We start from the raw sequence: 22705 nt of genomic DNA on the forward strand, positions 1-22705 counted from the left end.
AGTGGGGCCGAATCGCCGCCTTTCCCACGACCGCCAGCGGTTGCGTATCTGTGCACCCCCCGAGTGCATCCCTGCACCGATCGGCGCTTCGCCAGCCTCGTCGCTTCTCGCTTTGTCTCTCGTATTCAGTTCGTGTCGACATTTTGATGTGAATATTGCTGTTTGGCCGCGCGCACGACGCACTGTGTGAAAAAGTCAGCCTTTTCCCCCCAAATTTCCAGTGCTCTGCCCACCCCAGGAGTGCCCCCAGGTTGTGCAGTGGCCGCCACGGTGTGCGGTGGTGCATTTGTGCGGTTTTCGTGGAGGGAATCAATCGGATTTTCGCACCCATTGTTTGTACTGCGCAATGTTCTGTCGTCGTCTCTCCCAATCCACAAAACACAGCCATCGGAGCGACATTGATGGAAGAGCGCTCCCGACGTGAGATGGAGCGAGAGAACGCCCGTGACGTTTTCTGCCACACAAAACACAGCCATAATTGAAAAGTTAAAAGGAGTAAGAAGGAGAGGCTGAAGTGCGAGATGACTTTTTTTCCGCCACTCACTGTGAGGAAAAAACTGTGCGAGAGAAGACACTGAGAGAGAAAATCGCGGTGGACACACCGGAGGAATTGAGAGAGTGAGGCAGAAAAAACGCGAGTGCGCGAATGTGTGTGATATATACACAAGTAGCAAATAAAGTGGAATAAAAGAGGAATAAATTAATAATAGAATCTCCACGGCTGGATGTGTTAAAAGTGCGCAAAGAAAATGTGTGCAAGATACAATTAGTGCGCGGAGAGTATTTCCCTGTGTCTTTATCTGTCCGCTCCCAATCGGCGGAAAAGGAGAGGAGAAAAAGTCAGAATTGGGCGGGCGCGCGTGTGTGTGTTTTCGGGGGGATTTTCACGAATATTGCTCGAGAGGATAAAAGTTGTGTGACGTCGCCGTAAATGTGTGTGTGGCTTTTACGTGAGATATTGAATTTTTATGAAAAATGGGAAGGTCCAAATTCCCTGGCAAGCCGTCAAAATTGGTGAATAAGAAGCGCATCAGTGTGTTGGCGGGCAGTGCAAAAGGTGGCAATTGTGATACGAGTGCAGATGACGATACGGATAATCAGTATTCGCCGAATGATCATCAATCGCTGTGGAGCAGTCGCCACGATGAACCACCACATCTGCAGTCCAGCAGTGGAGCTGCACACTCCCCAGCGCCGTCATGCAGCTTTCATGAAGATGGCGACAATATTCAGGTAATTTGCAACATCGCCTCCTGAGCTCACCTCGCAGCCTCTCGTGACGCCTCGAATCGCTCTCGCGCTCCCCTCAGTGTGCCATGATGGCGCATTAACACTTGACTCCTGTCCACCCCCATGACCGATTGAGCAACCCCCCCGAGAAGCGCTGGCGATGCTTGACACAGAATTGGGCTGAGGAAAAATCAAACTCTGCTCTTGAGCGACTGCCTATAATCGTATTATAACATTTTCATGCTAATTCCCCGCACACATGCTCAGGCACACGAGCAACTACTGAATATATTATGTACAGATGGAAAATGTATGCGATATATTGTGTGTATAGTGTTATTGCGCGCGATTGTGCGCTTCACATTTTTGCCAATTATATTCAACCGCGTCATACACAATTAATAATGGCTCAAGTAGTCAGCAAAGTGTTTATGCGGTTTTTCCCTATTTTTCCACTGTTTTTCCACTCTTTCTCCCCCATCGCTTTTGCACACCTCAAACTCGCCTCGACGCCTGGATGAGCAAACAATTCATTGATTTTTTAGAGTCGCCAGACGAAAACAGCAGATAGAGAGATAAATTTGCGATATTTCCGATAGATTGACGAGCTAATTCCACATGAAATTATGCAATGAAAAAGAGCTGTTTTAAGTCAACAAAATAAGGGAATGTCAGTTTCTTGAAATCTTGATATCCTAGGCACGAACCAATTTTTGGTAGAATTTTTAGAAAAATTAGAAATCGGTTTCTTTTGTCTCAGAACTAATTAGAAATTTTACTCTGCAGATTACAGAGAAAGCTAAGAATAGCATGAGACAATATCGATTTCATGTTCGTAGAAACTCTAAGAATTGACCTTTTGTCATGCAGTTTAGCAGAAGAACACGAGCAAAGACTCTTCTCTAAATAATTCCACATCTATGATAGAATTCCAATGTTTTCCTGCGTCTTTTTTTTCATTTTGTTGGAAAATCTCTCTAAAATTAAACTTCAAATTTACATAACACTAATCCTCTGTCTTTAATTCATTTCTTAACGACACCCATAAATTAGTAGTTGATCTTTAAGGCAAATTTGCGGTGAGTGTGTGTCTTTATTCGGTCGAAAAGCTGCCGTGCAAAGTGGTCCCATTCATTTTGACTCTTCAATTCTTGCGTGAGGAAGTGGTTTCAATGTCGCTGCACGAGTCAACAGAAGTCTCTCTGAGATGTTTAATTAAATATTAATGATTTGGAGATAAAATGGAAAAGTATAAATATTTAGTGATATTCTTCACTGAGATTCGCGCGAGCAATCTGCCAAGTTTTCAACCTTCAATTGAATTTTTCCTCCATGAATTTGTATGCATACACGATTGAGCATGTAGCATAATTACATGCACTTACACACCATACCAATAATGGCTTTTTTTTGCTGCGACGAAGGGTGGCATAAATACACAAACCTTCCCATGACTCTTGAGCGTCTGTGGCGTCGCATAGTGAGATATTGTATTCTGATAGCGGGCATTAATTGTGTGCAGCACTTTTATATATGCTCTCAAATGCGCCCAGGAATGGTGTGTGCATGTGTACGAAAAATTTACTCACTCCCCGACATTAATGGCATGTCCCTCTCGAGAATGAGCTTCTTACCAACCGGTGTTGTTTTTTCCGCCGAGAGGGACTGCTTGGGCGCATGAAATGCGTGTAATTCGGCTGTGTGTATAATGTGTGCGCAAAAAACGGGTGTTGGGCGAGAGAAGAGAGATGAAATTTTTCGTTTATTGTAAAAAGAAACAAGGTAAGCATGCAATTGAGAGAGTGGAGTGAAAATGAACATACTGGCGTGATGAGATATGAATTGTTTGGGTCATAAATTGATTGATTCTCTCATTGTGTGCCGAATGAGGGTGAAATACAACAACAATGCCAATTCATTTTTGGTGTGTATTGTTTGTCATTTTCAAATGAGGTGCGATTTTGCCAATAATAATCCTTTGCGGTAGGTCATCATTAGGGCAAAACAGTATTATTGCTAAATGCTTTACGAAATTACAAGACTTTCGTGCTGAGTGTAAAGCATAATTTATGACTTTAGCGTGTCGCTGAGATGAAAATACACATGATACAATTTGTATAGTAACATATATCTTATTAAAATTAGCATTGAAATGAGCACTTTAAGTCATACTTTGGTATTTCCTTGAAGTGTTTTTTTTTCCCTGTCGGGAGACATTGAAGTTGTGTTCTTTTGACAATAGATATGAGAGAGAAGCGAAAATATTTCCAGTTTAGCCACATGGAATAATAATTGCTGCCACCAATTCTGGAATATAATTAAGGCTGTCATGCAGTTAGACCCCCTTCTTTTTTCCATTTTAACGGTGAGACAGCTTATTGGGTGTGTGCGCAAATAATTCGGCTGGGAAAGGACTTCTTAGAGATATGCTGATAAGACTGCCTTCAATTGAGCAGATGGCACACCGTGTGCAGGTCCGTATTTGCTCAAGAGAGGCTCTCTTTTCACTCCTTTGCTCAATTGGCCACTTAGCGTGTGGTGAAATATTAATATATCGTATGAGATCAAATGACCAAGAATTTACATAACAACTCTTTAAGTGAAATAAAAGGAGTTGTATATTGGTTGTATGTTTTCACAAGAGAGTCAACTCTTTTATAAGGTTTGTTGACACATGTGATGGTCACGTTTTTGAAATTCCACACCGATGCACTGATTGCAACATAATATTTCATTTTGATGACGGCGTGTGCAAACAATTTTGCACCTTTGACAAGATCAGACGCGATGTTGTTATGTTTATAATATTGCTAATTTGCTAATTTTGTCAACAAATGGATTGTTTTTCCAAAATAATCGTCCAGAAGAGTGTTCTACTAACAAACATTGGCGAGAGAGAGAGAATTGTGTATGTTTATAATGTTGTGGCAATATTTAGTTTAGTGTTATCAGATAAACACACCACTCAAGAGTGTGAGACAGAACTATATAGTAGTGTCTAATCGGAAAATTGACATGTAAGAGAAGAGTTTATTTATTTATGGGGCAAATCGTGTTCATATATTGTGGCAACATGCAATTTTTCCACCCTATCGAACATATTACACCATGTTAACGATTATTTTATCATCATTTGAGATACACTTTATATAAAAACAATGCGAATGAATAATAGATAGCGATTTTTTGCCGCTTTTGTGCCCTTGTGCACGGCTTCTCACTCTCCAATATTAAGTTTCTCAGTCGATTTGATTTATGTGTGTTCATACATTATTTTCAGACAATGCTTTTATTTAGAGGATTTCGGTGTCACCTCATTTCATGATGCTATTATTAAGCTCAAACACTCATTGACTGTGTGATGAGCTATTTGGGTTATATTTTAGACGTTTGGCGTCTCGTATCACCTGTGTGTGGTGATGATGAGAAGGCCTGAAAGAGCACAATTTGAATATCTTTCAGATATTACAAAAAGATTACGTACGCACGTACACACAGTCAGACACTTCAGTGATAACGTATCAAATTCGAGTGGTTCGTGGGAGTCGGAATAATGCAATTGATTGATTTTAAACTGGTGGAGATTAAAGCGAAGATAGCGAAGAATAATAAGGCTACTTCAGATCGATGTTTATCGAGAGATGAGAAGTCTAATAGACTCACTTGCGCTCTGTTCTTCAACTCTTCACGCAAGTTTGTGTGTAGAGCGAAGTGTTTACCCTTCGTCATAATCATCTTATGCGATATAGTGTGTCTTCATTATCATGAAACAAGAGGCGAAAAAATTAATTTCTTTCCACATTTTGTCTGCTGAGATGTGAACAAGCAGTGTAGCATTGAATGATGATGTGTGTATGTTTAAATATTTGGAGAAGACAGCTTCATTGCAAGCGATGTGGCAACATTGAATTTAGTTTGCGCGAGAGAGCCTAAAGAGACCGACGAATCCAAATCAGTCATAAAAACGTGATCATAGCCAACACTTATGTAGTGTAATATATCTCAGATATTTCAAACATATTTCACTCCTCTCCTATGTGGATGCCTTAATGTTTATACATATATGTGCACTCCGTCAGTGTCTCTTTTCTCTTCGAGAGGCCATAGAGAAGATCGGAGATAGAGAGGCTGAAAATATTTACAATCATCAACTCTCTCGATCGCATTGGACAACAAGTAAGAGGTGCTAAGAACACACAGTGTGACTGCCTTTTATATTTGTATCCGTAATTATTGAGGTGGATACAATATAAAAGTTCTCCCATATGTACAACAAATAGTTTAATTATAAATACATAACTACATTCCGCTGGCAAATATAAAGGCAATATAGAGAGACGCAGTCAAGTAGTAGGTAAACTCCTATGTACACATTGAACCTTTCTCTTTCGCCTGGTCGATTGTTGTTGGCAAAATACCTCGCAGACAATTCGGGTAAAGCGATATTAATTGGTGAATTTAGTCTCAAAGGGTTTTGTCATAGAGTCAAGCTCTCCTAATTGACCATCATGTGCAATGGTAATTTCATGGTCTTTTCGTGCGAGTTTATTCGCACCATTAAAATTCCCCACGTGAATAAAATCGCTGAACAACATGTCTATTTGATACTCTGCCGTGTGTACAAACTGTGCGTCTCACTTGAGAGACACTCTTGGCCAGGAGGCGCTCTCTCGGCATCTCACTTACATGGTGAGGCGTGTAATGAGGATGTCGAAAGAGATTTGCTAATTGTGGGTTAATAACCGAATTACAATGGCCATAATGTAAGAGTATCCGAAATACGTACACCTTAATTTTATTGAAAAGTCGTGAAATGCTATCCAATATTCCATACACACACACACTTACACATGACTCTACATTATATGACTGTTCATTATATGTTACGGGCATTATATTTTCAACGATGGTGGCGAGCTATGTAATACACAAAAGTGATGTATGCAATATGTAAATTTGCTTAAGAGAATATTAACTTTTACAATTCATCACATTCGAGATTGCCTATTGGTTTTCTCGGACCGTGAATAATTCAAATTCACAGCTCTTGAGATTGGACCATAATTGAATTGAGACCAGTTATCTCTACCTTTCAGCAGATAGAGCACTAAAGCGCGCAGACCACATGGCCTGCTCATAGCACTCATAACTTCTTCTGCTCGCCATTCAAATTGCCACGCATTGTATTGCTTCTCTGGGAAGATAAAGAGCCATGAAAAATACGGAATTAATGGCGTGGCTGAACGAATGTGACGCACTGTATGTAAATCATTAGCTTTTGACTTGTTCTACAAATTGTCCCACGAAAGAATCACAACTCCCACAAGTTTTCACGCATTATCGCACACATTTTTCCCTCCGCCACTTTTATCTTGGCAATAAGTATGGAAATATGCACATATATTGGAGCGAATGTGTGTTGATGTACAGCAACTCAGACAGAGTCAGTTATAAAATGTTAATTAAGCATCGATTTAGCTGTTTTTGATTGCTCGGCTTCAGATACCATGAGATATGTGAGTGTGTTCATATTCGCAAGAGCGCGAGAGAGAGATTGGATTAATTGAAATCGTGCGTGTAATTTAAATAAGAAAATAATAAAGCGACTCAAGCTGAAGTGAGAGAAAAAGAGACATGATATAAAGATGAGAGCTATGAAGAACAATCGATTCTATAAATAAAATATTACAAACTCGTTTTCGAAGCTCTTTTTCTCTCAATTTATTCAATTTTTTCATCATCACCGTGTGTATATATTCTGTTTTTCTTCAGTTCTCTTTTTTAAATATTAGCCAGTTTAGCACCTTTACACTCATCTCAGATTTATGCAAACCGATTAGCTTCTAGTTCAACGATTTTACATTCCCACACAAGCGCGCGCGCGGACTTGGAAACTCAGCGAGAGATATCTCAATATAAAATGTCTAACTAATGTAGATAAATCACGATGTTGGCGCTGCAATGGGATGAATTGTAGGAGAGATTGAAGTTAATTATATTGAAAATTTCACCTCCTATAAATTTAGAGGCTAAGGCCTAATTGTTGGACGCTGTTTCACATTTTGAGATTCTCAATACCATAATTTATTGTGAAAATTTCCTCTTCGCTTTGGTTCTTTCTCGCTGTTTTTTTTTCTTCGCCTGTGGTATTTCTGCTGAATTTGATCACCTGTGTTGGGTTATAAAATCATTTCCACCTCTTAATCCAGATAATGTGTTGGTTTTGCCACAGAAATTGATTATTCCAATATACTTGGCGTAATTATTTCGCTACACACACAAGTGCGCCAATTAAAGAGAACTCACTGATTTATACGATTGAGCATTGGCCACTAAAAATGTTGAAATGACAGTTTGAGAGATAATGTGTATTACAATATGAGGCATTTTGGTTCATATGAAACTACAGTGGAAAAGAAGAGGGAGAAGTTGGACAGAAATGGGAGTGCAAGAGTAAACTGGGCACCATCAAACCAACTCTGACGACAAATCAGAGATACGTTGACTCGACATCAATCTCATGGTAAATTTATTATTATTATAGAGAAGTTGCGCAATTATACGTCAGGCTATGAACTGTACACATATGTTTCTTTTTCCACATAATATGTGTACACATATACATAGCGTATGAAATGCCCACTCATTTGCCATGAATTGTGCCAAAGATTTATCTCTAGCCATAGCCAACATCAAGCTTTAGTTTCTCTGTGAAAACAAGTTAAAAGTGCACCGTTGTCAGGGCAGAGCATAATATAGAAAATGACCAATTACCAATGGTGGAATCTATTATGCGCCGCTGTGGAGAATATGAATGTGTAACAATGAAAGTCGGACGAAAATTGAGGAGTTTCACATGTGAATACATCAGCCAGTGCTAAAAATTCCCTATTCATTCACACATCATTTTGCCACAGATAAATTACTCAATGCTCATTCTCTCTCCACTGCTCAATACAATAATAATTGCATATGTCACGAGGTGACAATAATTTCCTGTCACAAATCTAATTTACAACTAATTGCAGAAGGTGTGAATGCTTATCTTTTGATCTCGCAGTCCCATGAGTGTCAGGTAGTGAGCAAATGAAGTTCAGCCGAATGCAGAGATGCCTTTGGCTTTAACACTTACAAGGTTTTGCTAGTCTCTGTGACCAAATTAGAATAATTACGTATAATTAATTTTTAATTATAGTTGAAATGAGCTTCCATCAAATCATTTTTAATAAAGAAAGAACAGTTAAGTGATTGAAAAACACAAAGCAATGCAGAGGTGATTTTTACCAGTGTTAAGTTATGTCTTTGTGTTGTGGGGAAGAGTCATTAAAGCCCTCGTTGAACCCAACTTCTTATCTGATTAGGCATTAGAGACAGAATGGTCAGCAAGTAGCTCAAAATAATGATCACTTGAGGGCATGAAAGATCGATATTCACAAGACAATTCAATCTATGCAAGAACACGAGAGTCTTCCGTTACAGCGAATCCACAGCGAGAGGCAAGAAAAAAGGGTCAAAGCTGAATAGTACAGCGTTATTTATGTGAGCTACTATTTGCAAAGTTAAATGCCTAAATTCTGAATGAATGTGTATTTCGCAACTCCACAACTTTCACCATTATAGCAGTGCCTTTTTGCGCTCTTTCACTTACATCAAATTGTATGTCTCTCTATGATTTCGAAGTCGTCATCTGTATTGAGGCGAAAATGCTAAATTTAATGTACGCGATGAATAAATTTGCAACCTTATATGTGTATTAAATTATTGTGCAAGTAATATTCATCTTGCCAATCGCTACTTCTTTTGCTGCTTTTCCCTGCGCGATCGCATTATTTACAACACTGGAGTTTGCTCTGAGGTTTGTGAGACGCGGCGATATTCCAGCGATTAATTCGTTGTACACGGCTTGAATAGTAGATTTTCTATTTAAGGAGATCTCTCACAAGGAAGACTTTCGTTGAAACCTCAGCTCTTATTGGACTCTCTGCACAATTCACAATTTCGCGAATAAATGTGATTATGTGTGGAGGAGAGAAAAAGAGACTCTTGTGCTTCACATTGTTGATGGGGTTAATAAACTTGTCTCGATGGCGAGAAGAATTTGAAAATGTTTTGTTATTTTAGGAGGTGTTTCACAAAGAAAAGCCAGTAGTTCTTGTGCTTAACATTGGCGCGCGAGGGGAAAAAACACTTAGAATCCAAGTTTTGCGTGGTGTTTTGCGCTCACCTATAAAGAAACAACCTTAAGCAACATCGTGCGTTCTCACTAAATATAATTATTCGTAGAGTATGTGGTATTTTTTTTTTCAAGCACAATTAGCATCAAATTGATAAAAAATTGCGCAAGAGTCGCGCAATGGAAAGAGGAGAAAAAGAGTTTGACGGTAATTTTTGTGAAGCGCGGTGTTGTTGACTTTCTCAATTCAATCAGTGGATTGAATCGGAATTCAATTAAGTAGAAAACAATGCCAATTTGTTGAATCATTTTCACATGTGACAAATTAAATTGTGCTCGTTACATTGGGTGGACTTTCTTGTGGATTATGCAGAAGCGTGCACGAGCGAGGGCAGCATCTGAACGCCAAATGACTCAATTTTCAGGCGAAAGAATTCAATAAACAGAAACATTGTTGACTGTGCAGAAGAGACACAGAAGATATTCAAATTATTTCCTCCACGATTGATTCATTTGATTCACTCTGAATGGAGAGATTGGAATCTTCCCGTCACGGAGAAATGTGCTAATAACACATGGTGAAAGAAAGCACAGAAGAGCTCTCTCAAATTTAGGCTGAAATTACATTATTTACTTTGCGAGTTTATACATAATAGAATGTGTTGAGAGGAAATTTACCAAAAAATGTTTTATGAAAGATATAAATCTACTTCTGTGCCATTTAAATATTGTTGATACAATACACACATGTGTGTAGAGTGATTTTTTGAGTCATAATGAAGACAAAGAAAACTTCAATAATTGTGGAGGATTTGCGATTTATTTGTGTTGCCAAGAAAGACGGAGAATGAGTGGTAAACAGTTTCGCCACTTGCTCGATGATGAGTACTATAATAAAAATGTAGATAAGCACCCGCTCTGGCTTAGCTGGTGATGAGCTGGGATTTCGGGAGCAAACTCGCATTGTGCAAAATTTCAGCTCAATTTGAATCTTACTGAGAAGCCTGGAAAGCGTGTATTTGCATAAGAAGGTTCAAAATACCACAAATGCCATTTGTGCTAATGAAAAACTCTGACAATTCTATCAAATATTATCCTGGAATCTAAGGCATCTAGAAGTGATAAGGCAAAATTTTAGCATTTTGAGATTGACATCTGATCAATTGCAATACCACTGCAAGTTGATCGAACGACTTGGAGCAATAATATCACTGCAAGCGATTTTTAGCTTTCTTTTTTTGTAGTTTATAACTTGTTCTGTCGGCTGAATACGGAAAATACTGAATTGCGCTCAATGTCTTGCAGGCGGTGCACTCGCAGGAGGTAACAACTCAAGGGAGCGATCTGGGCAGGAGCGGCGAGGAGGGCAAGAACGCCGAAGACGTGACGGATCGAGTGGGCATGCAGAAGGCAGAAGGTGGAAGTGAGTCCAGGCCCAAGGACAAACTGGGTGAGAAGTCGTCCAAAAAGAAGACCGTCACATTCAAGAACGTCCTCGAGACGAGTGACGATGTTTTGGTGCGAAAGAGCTACAATCCAGACTTCGCTCCTCCGCTGGTGCCGATCATCAAGCGGGAGTCTCTCACGCGAATTGAGAGCAGCATCGTGCGCCCGTCGCGCCTCACGGAGGTCATGAAGCAGAACAGCAGCAATCAGGACAACCTCAAGGGTCTGTCGTTCAGATTGCCGAGCGACGCGAATGGGCGAGATGAGGAGGAGACGCTGGAGGATGAGGAGGCGAACGGGGAGGGCGGACTGAAGCGATTCATCCTGCCGAAGAGGAGTCTGCACTCGTGTCGCGTGATCAAGCCTAATAAGAAGTTCCTGGACAACATGGATGACTGCAGTAGCAAGAAGCGCCTCCAGCTGAGCATCAAGCGAAAGAATCAACTGGACGGCGTGGACAAGAAGAAGAGGATGCTGAAGGAAGTAACATTCCAGGATAGCTTTATTAATAGTACACTATCGTCCAAGATATCCAACAGCAAGTTGGATACGGAGAATTGTTGTGAATCTGAAACATCGCAGACGCAGTCGGAGAATAGTGATGCTGGTGAGTGTAAATTGTCTCATTAGAGTTGGTATAAAAATGCATTTATATCCTCAAGTGCCATCAATAACTCTACACAAGAATGTATTAACTGTGTTGATGCTGATGCTTTTCCATGTTACTTCTCTTTTTTCGCAGAAGAGACTGACGAGGAGGAGAGCAAATTAAATGGAGACAAGAAGACGAAGAGGAATGAACAACAAAGGCTATTTTGTAAATCGATTTTCCATTCAACAAGCGGAAAGAGCGCTACATCATCGACACAAAATGTTGGAAATAGTTTAGGGAAAGTGATTTTACGGCAACCACGCTTGCAATTTAGCACAGGCATGATAATATCATCTTCCGCGAGCTCCAATTCGACTGCATCCACATCAAATTCAACACCAACATCCACAATGTCAATGATGGAGAAAACATTCTCATTTAATCTCAATGGCAACAGTATTAAGAATAGTATATCTTCCCATTCAGGTGAGAATCCGATCGCGCGCATAGTTGTGTGTGAATTATTGAGGAAGTGAAACCAATTTAATGTTGATTCTTTCCCTCTCTCTTCTCGCAGTTTCTCTGCCGACGTCCTCAGCACTGTCAATGACATCCTCAACGTGTGGCATTTGCGGAACGGTATCATCGTGTCGATATGCGCAAAAGTGTCGGAAATTCGGCATAAATTGCTGTGAGGCATGTCGAAAGTTTATATCGAAGATGATGAAGAAATTGGCTGCGTCTTCTGGTGTGAATTGCCAAAGCGGGCCAATGCAGTGCACAAAGAGCGATGGAACGTGCACACTTCAGCCTCTGCCGCGCAGTGGACACGTCAAGACGATGAAGATGACACTGAAGGAGCGCTGCCATGCCTGCTGGCTGAAGCGGTGCATCAAATCCTTCCAGCTTCCCTCAGGCCTCAAATCGCGCCTCATCGCCACACTTCCAGTCGCGATGCGTGACTTTGAGCCAAACAACGTTGGAGTATCGTCGAAATTCAGTATTAAGCGAGAGTCTGATAATCAAAATAGCATGAATATCTTCTCAAATCCACCCAATACTGATCGTATGTTGGATATTGAGTTCAAGACGACCAAGAGTCTCCCATTCTCCAATCCGCTCGTGGAGAACAACACCACATTTGGCAGTTCACCACTTGTGGTGCCCACAATCAGCGAGAAGCCCGTGATAATGGTGCATTCACCGAGCATCGCGGCGCCCGAAGAGGGCAAACAGGACAGTGCAAATAGGAAATCCAGTACGAAAGCAAGTAGCAGCAATTCTGTGATCAGTGTCAGCACGAGTGAGAGTGTCGATGAGAAGACAAAGCCGAGTCGGAAGAAGGTCGAGACGCCTCAGGTGAATGCGAGCAAAGAGGCAAATGCGCCCAGTGATGCTTCAGCGCCCAAGAGACAGAGGATCGATCTGAAGGGACCGCGAGTGAAGCACGTGTGCCGGAGCGCATCGATTGTCCTGGGTCAGCCGATAGCGACATTTCCCAGTGAATCTGCGCTGGAGAACTTGGACACTCCACCGCGACCGGACTCGCCGCAGAATGAAGTCAACGATTTGCCCACAATTGTCGATCGTCCTGACATGTGCACAGATTGCGGTGATTTGGGCCTGAGTCCGCCGGCGACGCCAATCGACAGTCCAAATGTAGCGGAGAAGGAAGAAGTTGCCAGTGATATTGTGGAGGACGTGAAGAGGAGCAAGGAAGAATCTCAGAAGCCAACAACGAGGAAACTCTCTCGTCCCAGCTACAATGCCACGAATCTGGGCAATCGCGCGACGTCGATCAGTGCCACGAAGCGCATTCAGCAACTCACGGCTGTGCAGAATCCCATGGTGTCCATCGATTTCTGGGAGAACTACGATCCGGCTGAGGTGAGCCAGACAGGATTCGGACTGATTCTCTCGGAAAGTGTTCCTCTGCGTGCCATTTGCTTCCTGTGCGGCAGCGCTGGCACCGATCCCCTCATCTTCTGCATTTGCTGCTGTGAACCCTACCATCAGTATTGCGTGGAGGATGAGTACAATCTGAAGCCTGCGTCGCTGGATGACACAAACGTGAGCATCCTGGATACGAGCGGCGTTGGAAATGGCATGAAGAATCGGCTGAATTGGCTTTGTCCACGGTGCACGGTGTGCTACACGTGCAACATGGCCACGGGCAGCAAGGTGAAGTGCCAAAAGTGCCAGAAGAACTACCATTCAACGTGTCTAGGCACGAGCAAGCGACTCCTCGGTGCCGATCGGCCCTTGATCTGTGCCAATTGCCTCAAGTGTAAGAGCTGCAGCACGACAAATGTGACGAAATTCGTGGGCAACCTTCCCATGTGCACGGCGTGCTTCAAGCTGAGGCAGAAGGGTAACTTCTGTCCGCTGTGCCAGAAGTGCTATGAAGACAACGACTTCGATCTCAAGATGATGGAGTGCGGTGACTGCAAGCGATGGGTGCATGCCAAGTGCGAGGGTCTCACGGATGAGCAGTACAACATGCTCTCTGTCCTTCCGGAGAGCATTGAGTTCATCTGCAAGAAGTGCGCCAAGAACAATCCAATGGTGGACATGTGGCGAGATGCCGTGGCGGCGGAGTTCAAGTCAGGACTTCTCAGTGTTGTGAAGATGCTAAGCAAGAGCAGACCGGCGAGTGCTCTGCTGAAGCTCAGTCCCAGGAAGAAGTCCAACATCTGCGCTTGTCAGCCGATCATGTCCAACAGGAGTATTCAGTTCAAGAAGCTCACCGAAGGCAGTGTTGAGGTGAGAATTTAATTTTAAAATGCCCAAAATAACAGGAAATAAATGCAAATTTGTATTACAGAACTCGACATCGTCTGAAGACAATGAATTCTCTGAGTTGTCCAGTGAGAAGACACTCGACGGAGAGGGAGAATTATCACAGAACACTCAGTGCTATTGTGGAGTGAAGCAGAAATTGGCCTATGCGACTTCCTCGCCCAGTCTTCTGGACATCAAGCGCAAGATCAACGACAACGATTACGTGTCTCTGCAGGAGTTCAACTACGACATGCTGAAGATCATCAATTCGGTGTCGTGTGAGGATCTCGTGACGGCGTACAAGGAAATCCTGAGTGAGGCGTTTCCCTGGTTCCAGAACGAAACGAAGGCGTGCACTGATGCTCTCGAGGAGGATATGTATGACTCTTGCGACTTTACCGCCAATCCCGACACGATAGCCATGGAGTGCGATCAAATGGTGCCCACAGTAGACATTCCGGAGGACGGCGAAGAGTACTTCTACGGCACCTATGAGCGGATGGACGACAGGACGTGTCTGTTCTGCAAGCAGACAGGCGAACATATGAAGCTACAGGAAGGCCGGCTTCTGTACTGTGGCCAGAACTCATGGGTGCACACAAATTGTGCATTGTGGTCGGCTGAGGTGTTCGAGGAGATCGACGGATCGCTGCAGAACGTCCACAGTGCCGTGTCACGCGGGCGGATGATAAAGTGCTCGGAGTGCGGCAACAAAGGTGCCACTGTGGGATGCAACGTGAAGAATTGCGGCGAACACTTTCACTATCCCTGCGCCCGAAAGGCCAAGTGCGTCTTCATGTCGGACAAGACGGTCTACTGTGCGCGCCACGAGGCGGAGACCACGAAGAAGAAGTGCCATCCGGAGGGGGATTTCGATGTTCACCGGCCAGTGTATGTGGAGCTGGATCGCCGGCGGAAGAAGTCAGTGGAGCCGGCGAAGGTACAATTCGCCATTGGCGCTCTGGCGGTGCGGAATATCGGGCGCTTCGTGCCGATCTTGTCTGATCTGAGCGATGTGATAGTTCCCAGTGATTTTTTATGCACGCGCTTGTACTGGAGCACGAAGGAGCCCTGGAAGATTGTGGAGTACACCATCAAGACATCGATTCAGTGCAGCTCAACGACACATTGCACGGACTTGGGGAAGAACTTCACAGTTGATCACTCGTCGCATGCGAATTTGATACAGAAGGGACTGAGTCAGATCGCCAAGTGGCACAGTAGCCTGAGCAATGGTGAGGAGACGACTGATCACGCGAGAGATGTCAAAACGAAGCAGAGCTTCGAGTCCATGGGCAATGCTGATGAGCAGAACGACGAGGAGCCGCAGAGCAATGCAGACTTGCTGCCGCCTGAGATAAAAGAGGCTATTTTTGAGGATCTCCCTCATGACATCCTCGATGGCATCTCAATGCTGGACATCTTCCCGAAGCTGATGACTTATGAGGACTTGGTGGCGATGGATTCGAAGAGTGAGATCTACTTTGGCGGCGAATTGATCAAGGATGCGAAAGAGTACGTGTCTGAAGATGACATAAACAATCAGCCGCTGGAGAATTGGAGTAATTCCTCAACTGTGGCGCACGTTGAAGACCCAGTGTTGTCCACTTCGCGGCCCATGTCCACGAGCATGTCGAAGGAGCTGAAGAGGAGTAAATCTGAGGTGTTTTCGCGCGGTGCGAATGTCAATCGCAATCACCAGAGATCCTCCAGTCTCACGTGGAATTGCAAGGTGGATCAGAGCGCTGTGTCGAAGCGCCGAAAGGTGTCGATGCTGCAGGAGCTGAGACTGCCGGAGAGCGTCTTCCGATCGCTGAGCCGGCCAGACATCAAGGCGGCCACGAGTGGAGATCGCAAGATCACGTGGAGCGCAAAGAAGTTGCTGCAGATTGAGAATGACAACAGCCAAGAAGGTGGGATTGAGAAGAAGGCCGTGGAGAAGCTGAAGATCTCTCAGCTGGACGGCATGGATGACATCAGCAGCGAAAGCGAGAGTGGATCTCCGGGACCGCAGTACGCCTTGGTCAGTGGCCATGCGGGCATTCAGTTTGACCAGAATGGCGGCGAGAATCCGGTGAAGTGTGATCGATGCCATTGCACTTATCGCACGCAAGATTCTTTTCAGCGGCATCTACTGACGTGTGAACCAATGTCGACGAGTGAGTCTGAGTCTGAGGCCAATCCTCGCACTCCCGAAGCCGATGTGGCGTCAATTGCGACAAACAATCTGCTGACTGTGACGGTGTCTGACATGTGCAACTCCTCGACAATCTCGACGATTCAGCCGCAGAATCTGGTGCAGAACTTTAGCGGGCAGATTCTCGGTGGTGGAAACATGATAGGTAATCAGAGTGCCAACACAATAGCTATTCCAAATTCGCTGCAGAACATCATCCCCATTCAGAACGGTGGGCAGATATCGCTGCAGAATCCCACGCAAATACAAACAGTACCTCTCAGTGGTGTCAATCAATTGAGCCAAATCAATGCAGGGATGTCGAATGTGTTGATGACCACACCGCAAAACCAACAATTCACACAGCAGCTGGGCGTCAATAATTTCCAACAGCAAGTTTTCCCGCTGCAGAACATCAATCAATACAACGACATGAATTCGAATTATCTGCAAAAGACAACGCAGAGAATTTTGCCGCAGACGTCCACCATTCAGCCGACTATTCAGCTCTCTGGTGGGATTAACATTCAGAATTTCAATAATTCACCCATCATTCAGCCCGCCGCCAGTCAAGCACAGCCGCAGATTATCTCAATCGCAGGCACGGGTAGCAACTCACAAATTATGACGCTTGCACCGGCTCCCATTCGACCCAATGGCGCAGTGACGAAGAACCAGATAATCCTGCCACAGCCGCTGGACAAGAATGGCAAGAAGCACGCATTGCCGCGCCTGCAGTCGGCGCCAATTGTGAAGCCCAAAAGTCGCCAGATGGGCGTGAAGAATCAGCCGATTCAGATGAAGAAGATCGTGACGAAGCCCGACACGCGCCTGCAGATTGTCAACTCCACCAATTTGCCCATCATCCGACCGCAGCAGACTGTTTCGACGCCAGTGACCACTGCAAATCCTGGCGTGGTTTTCCAGCCGCAACAGCCGCTAATTGTGCAGCCGATGAACAACAATACGAACCTCGTGCAGTACGTGACGGACAATGGCATGCAGTACATCGCCATGCCGTCGGGTGACTACAAGCAGCCACAGACGCAGTTCCTCACGCCCAGTCCCATCGTCCCGGGGGCCTTCCAGCTGCAGGCGGATGCGAGCGGGCAGTTGGTGCTGGCCAACACGGCGTCCGGCCTGCAAGTGCTGCCGTCCGGGGCCATGCAACTGGCGCAGCCGCAGCAGCCGCAGGTCATTGGCACGATCATCCAGCCGCAGGCCACGACAATCCAGTGCGGCATGATGGCGACGGAGCAGATGGTGCTGGGCAGCACGCCCACGCTGGAGATGGTGACGGACCCGAACTCGGGGTGCATGTACCTCACCAGCCAACCGGTCTACTATGGCCTTGAGACGATTGTCCAGAACACGGTGATGTCATCGCAGCAATTCGTCTCCACGGCCATGCAAGGCGTGCTCAGTCAGAACTCCAGTTTCAGCGCCACCACGACGCAGGTGTTCCAGGCCAGCAAGATTGAGCCCATCATGGAAGTTCCTGGAGGATATGTGGTGCTGAACAACATGCCCGATCAGCAGCAGCCGCAGGCGATTATGCCCAGCACGCAAGTGATTCCGCAGATTCAGGCGCAGCCGCAAGTGACGCCGCAAATGAGGCCCATCTCGCCGCCAAAACCCACCGTGAAGACTGCGCCGATTGTCATGACGAAGGTGCAGCCGCAGGTGATTAACAAGGTGATGCCGTCGTTGCCGGCGAATGTGGTCACGATGGAGCAGCAGCCGGCGCCGCAGGCTGTGAAGCATCAGGTGCAACCGGTGATTTTGCCCAAAACCATGGCCATCACATCTACCAGCACAACTCCGGTGTTCCAGCAGGCCACAATCCATACCCAAGAGACTCAGAGTCCGGCCAAGACACTCATTGTCACGTCTCCGAACTCTGTTCATCCGATTCCGCGTGCCGCTAACATCATCAAGCCGATCAAGAGTCACGTGAATTCAGCCACAGTGAAGCCTAAGATAATTGCCAAACCCGTGGCGGGAAGAACGTCGGTGAATCGGCCGAAGATCGGCACGTTTGGCATCAAGCAAACACCCTCGAATGCCATGAACCAAGTGACCAAGTCTGACTCAATTGTTGGCGATGTTATCATCACCACAGTGGCGCAGAACAATATGCAGAGTCAAATGGTGTCCTCGCAGCAGTCCAATCAGCAAATCTTCCCTGTGGAGCAGGAGAACATCGTGCAGAACATCATTCAACTCTCCAGCACGAATGACGGGAACAGCATGCAGGACAATGTTGTCTTCACGCCTATCAACAGGAATCCGCAGAACACTCATCCACCGCCAACGCCCCAAATTCAGCTTCCTTCGGCGCCTTATGCGCCTTCGCATCACTCGAATGTGCCCACGAATGTCGTGAATCCCATTCAGCAGTGTCACTATGGCGGCACCACGACGAATTCCAGGCCCACAAACCGAGTTTTGCCCATGCAAACCATCCAGGCGCGCCAATCACCGCCGACTCCGCCGGAGCCGAAGTGCCAAGTGGAGGAGGCTGTGATTCCGCCAAAGTTGGAGGAAGTGCACGCGAAGGAGGACGTCGTGATGGCTGATCTGCCATCGCCTCAGCTGATTATCGCGGAAGCGGAGAAGGAAGAGCAGTCACATATTCTGGAGGAAGCCTTTGAGGATGTGGAAATCAGGCGGGAGAAGGACTCTAGTTCTCCGACGAGTCTCAATCTCAAGAATCTCTTCCAGACGGACGTTCAAGCGGACCTCTTTGATCAGATCAAGTCCATGGATGACAAAGATGAGAGCTCTTCGGAGAGTTCGACGCCTGAGGTGAAGCAGAAGATCTGTGAGATTCTTGTGAACCTGGACAAGGAGGATTGCAATAAGAATAGCGTCTTGCTGGATACGCCAATGGAGGAAGTGATGGAGCATAAGGAAAATCTTCCGCCCGATGACACGGCCTTCAAGTTGCCACAGCCGCGCAGTGCCATCACGATTCAGCGCTCGCTGAACGCCTTGCAGCCCCTGAAAGCACCTCCTGGCCCGAGGATGCTGTATGAGATTCAGTCCGAGGACGGTTTTCACTACAAATCCACCTCGATCACAGACATCTGGGACAAAGTGTTCGAGACAGTGCAAATTTCGCGAAAATCCCACGGATTATCTGCGCTGCCCGATGGTCCTCTGGCTGACATGAGTGGTCATCAGATGCTGGGCCTGAAGTCGAATGCTCTGCGCTATCTGATCGAACAGCTGCCGGGCGTGGAGACGTGCAAGAACTACACTCCCAAGTATCACGAGAGGAAGATGAACAAGGACTCGGCGCCGCTCTTTCCGCACTTCATCGACCTGGACGACAGCAAGGAGAACATCTTCGGCGCGGCGCGCTGTGAGCCTTACAGTGGCCGATCGGAGTATGACATGTTCAGCTGGCTGGCGTCCAGGCATCGCAAGCAGCCGGCGCCGGTGACGATTCAGTTGGACAGCGAAATCACAATTCCCAGGTGAGTGTTTGCCAAGAGTCCTTGAGCTGACACGGATTCATTTGTTGGCGCAAAACAACCATGAAATCGTCCAAATCGTGGTGAAACTCGCTAATTGCTCACGTGAAAATAAATGGAGCACACTTTGCTGACCTCTGTTTTCACCGCTTGCAATGCCTTCCGCTCCAAATTGTATCAATTAATGGTATGTTGAATACTTACAGGCGGGGAAGCGCCAGCAATCTGCCCATGGCCATGCGCTACAGAACGCTGAAGGAGGCGTCAAAGGACTCGGTGGGAGTGTATCGCTCGCATATCCACGGACGCGGGCTCTTTTGCACGCGGGACATCGAGGCCGGTGAGTATTCGTCGGATAAACATGAATATTCTGGCTAAAGTCAGCATGACTAAAAGGGCGCTTTGTGCTTGATTGATATTTAGCAATCTTTTGAACATTTCTTCCAATTTACCTCTTGTACGAGAATTTTCCTATCGATACATTCTATAGAATTGACTAAATTTTGCCGAAAATGCTAAAATTCGAGAATACAACTAAAATCGTTAATCAGTTTAGCCTCTGAAAATCTATCAAAATCATATTACATTTTATCTTGAAAAGGCATTTAACAGCAAATCAATCTACAAATGAAGGCATTATTGATGACATTAACCCTGCATGTTGAACAGAGCTTCTGATTGTGCTTTTTCCTAATGCTTCTCTGACTCTCCCTCAAGGCGAAATGGTGATTGAATACGCCGGCGAGCTAATTCGTGCCACACTGACGGACAAGCGGGAGAATTACTACGAGAGCAAGGGAATTGGATGCTACATGTTCCGCATTGATGACAATTTCGTGGTGGATGCAACAATGCGTGGCAACGCGGCGCGCTTTATTAATCACTCTTGTGAGGTATGCAAAGAGAGATGCATTTAATGATTTCATTGAGATTCAACTATGGTTGTTTGTCTGTCTTTGCAGCCAAATTGCTACTCAAAAGTCGTGGACATTCTGGGGCACAAGCACATCATTATCTTCGCGCTGAGGCGAATTGTGCCCGGCGAGGAATTGACTTATGACTACAAATTTCCCTTCGAGGACGTGAAGATTCCCTGCTCGTGCGGATCGAAGCGTTGTCGTAAATACTTAAACTGAAGTTGCTGGAGGATAAATCGTGTGACTGCTCTGTCAGATTGGTGATGTGGAAATGTATAAATAGGTTTATACATTGGCGTGTGGGTGTAATATTGTTGATAATGCGCTGGAAAGCATCTCGAAAAGGGCCGCCGTCAGCAATCTGGCAGAGAAAGAGTATAAATGTCGTGTAAATGTGTAAATAAGAGAAAAAACATAACTGTGAGGATCCTTAGCCTATTTTAGTGCTTATAATTTATATGAAAAAAGTATTTGTATTTTAGAGATTCTAAAACTATATGAATGTGGATGATTTTACTTCTATATTTTAACATTGATTGTGAAAAGTAATATTTCTGTGAAATTCTCACTGAATGAGATTCTTTTAGTTTTTAAAGAAGCAAAAACCATATTTTTTGTATTGTGACACAGAGAAGCGCAGAAGAGTGTTATAATTGTACAATTGACAACATCACAGATAAGGAGATAGTCTTTTCCACACTCAATTATGTTCCTTGATGTCTCTCAAGCTTGATAAAGAGGATGTAATAAAATGTATCATCACACAAAAGGTGCTTTCTGTTGAGATATTAAAGAAATAGTAATAAATGTGAATGTATTGTGCACAGAGCGAGATAATAGACGATAATTATTCCTCTCAATGTCGATCTTCACCATGAAAGAAAATAGCGTTGAGCATTTTGTCTCCTCGACAATGATATTAAAATGAAAACCGCAAAAGGCAAACCCAGTGTATAAACTAATATCTAAACTATCTAATATGCGAATAAGCAAAAGATTTCAATTGTCTCAGTGTCTGATCAACATAAAGAATCAAACTAACGAGTAATTATAGTGTGGTAAAGTTTCACAACCACGTTGACAATATAATGTAATGAAGATGAAAACCGTACATAAATTAAATGCGCACCAGAGCGAGTCTCGAATGGCAAGAGACTCCGCTCGACACTCTATCTTAGAAGAGAAGTGTAATATGTATAAAGCTATTTGTAATGAGAAAGAGTAGATTTAGAACAATATATTTCAATTCCTTCTCTGTACCAAAAAAAAGAAGAAGAAAACACTTGCGTACAAGACAAAAAAATGTGTGTGATTCCGAGCACATTTTCACGCTTTTCATGCTTCAAATGAATTCAGTTGCAGTATTTTTCAATTCTCTCGCACACGCAGAAAATCAATCTCCAGTTGTGTCGTTGAGGAAGTTTGTGAGGGAGATGAGAGTGTTGAGGATTAGTTTTTCAGCGAGCCTCGAAGAACCTTTAAAAGAAAGTAATTCAGTTTTATAAGAGCGGAAGAGTTGTAAAAATTTTTCAATTTCTTGCCATATTTTTGTAATTGTATCCTTTAACCATTTCGGCTGTTTTGTATTTTTTAAACACAATTGACTTGTATTAATGATTTTTACGCTAAAGAAATGGGAAGCAAGCTTGCGAAGTGAAAAGTGAGAGGTAGAAAATAAGGGGAGATAATAAAATTGTAATATCTTATACAGGCATGTCAACTATTAGACAGGAAAACATGATGTAATACTGTAATTACTAATTATGTACAATTTTGTAATCTTACGGATTCTGTTTGCATTTGAATCACAATAAATGAATAGAGATATAAAATATCGACTTTTCTATGACATTCCAATTTTCGCGCCATCTGACAAGAGCGCCCTCTCGCGTAATTCTCGTGTCATCATAT

The 22705-nt window shown here is 44.3% G+C and overlaps 1 protein-coding gene across 1 annotated transcript; it reads left to right on the forward strand.

Moving 5' to 3' along the window:
* The first annotated feature begins 133 nt into the window (after positions 1-133).
* LOC132258786 (histone-lysine N-methyltransferase trithorax-like) lies at positions 134-22626 on the forward strand. Its single transcript, XM_059756261.1, has 8 exons — positions 134-1233; positions 10709-11456; positions 11592-11927; positions 12019-14204; positions 14266-19880; positions 20084-20217; positions 20595-20770; positions 20840-22626. The coding sequence occupies exons 1-8, from the start codon at positions 976-978 to the stop codon at positions 21011-21013; spliced, it is 9627 nt and encodes a 3208-aa protein (XP_059612244.1). The 5' UTR covers positions 134-975; the 3' UTR covers positions 21014-22626.
* Positions 22627-22705: the final 79 nt, after the last annotated feature.

The sequence above is a fragment of the Phlebotomus argentipes genome, unplaced genomic scaffold (genome assembly GCF_947086385.1).
Source record: "Phlebotomus argentipes unplaced genomic scaffold, Phlebotomus argentipes genome assembly scaffold_4, whole genome shotgun sequence".
In the NCBI taxonomy this organism is placed as follows: domain Eukaryota; kingdom Metazoa; phylum Arthropoda; class Insecta; order Diptera; family Psychodidae; genus Phlebotomus; species Phlebotomus argentipes.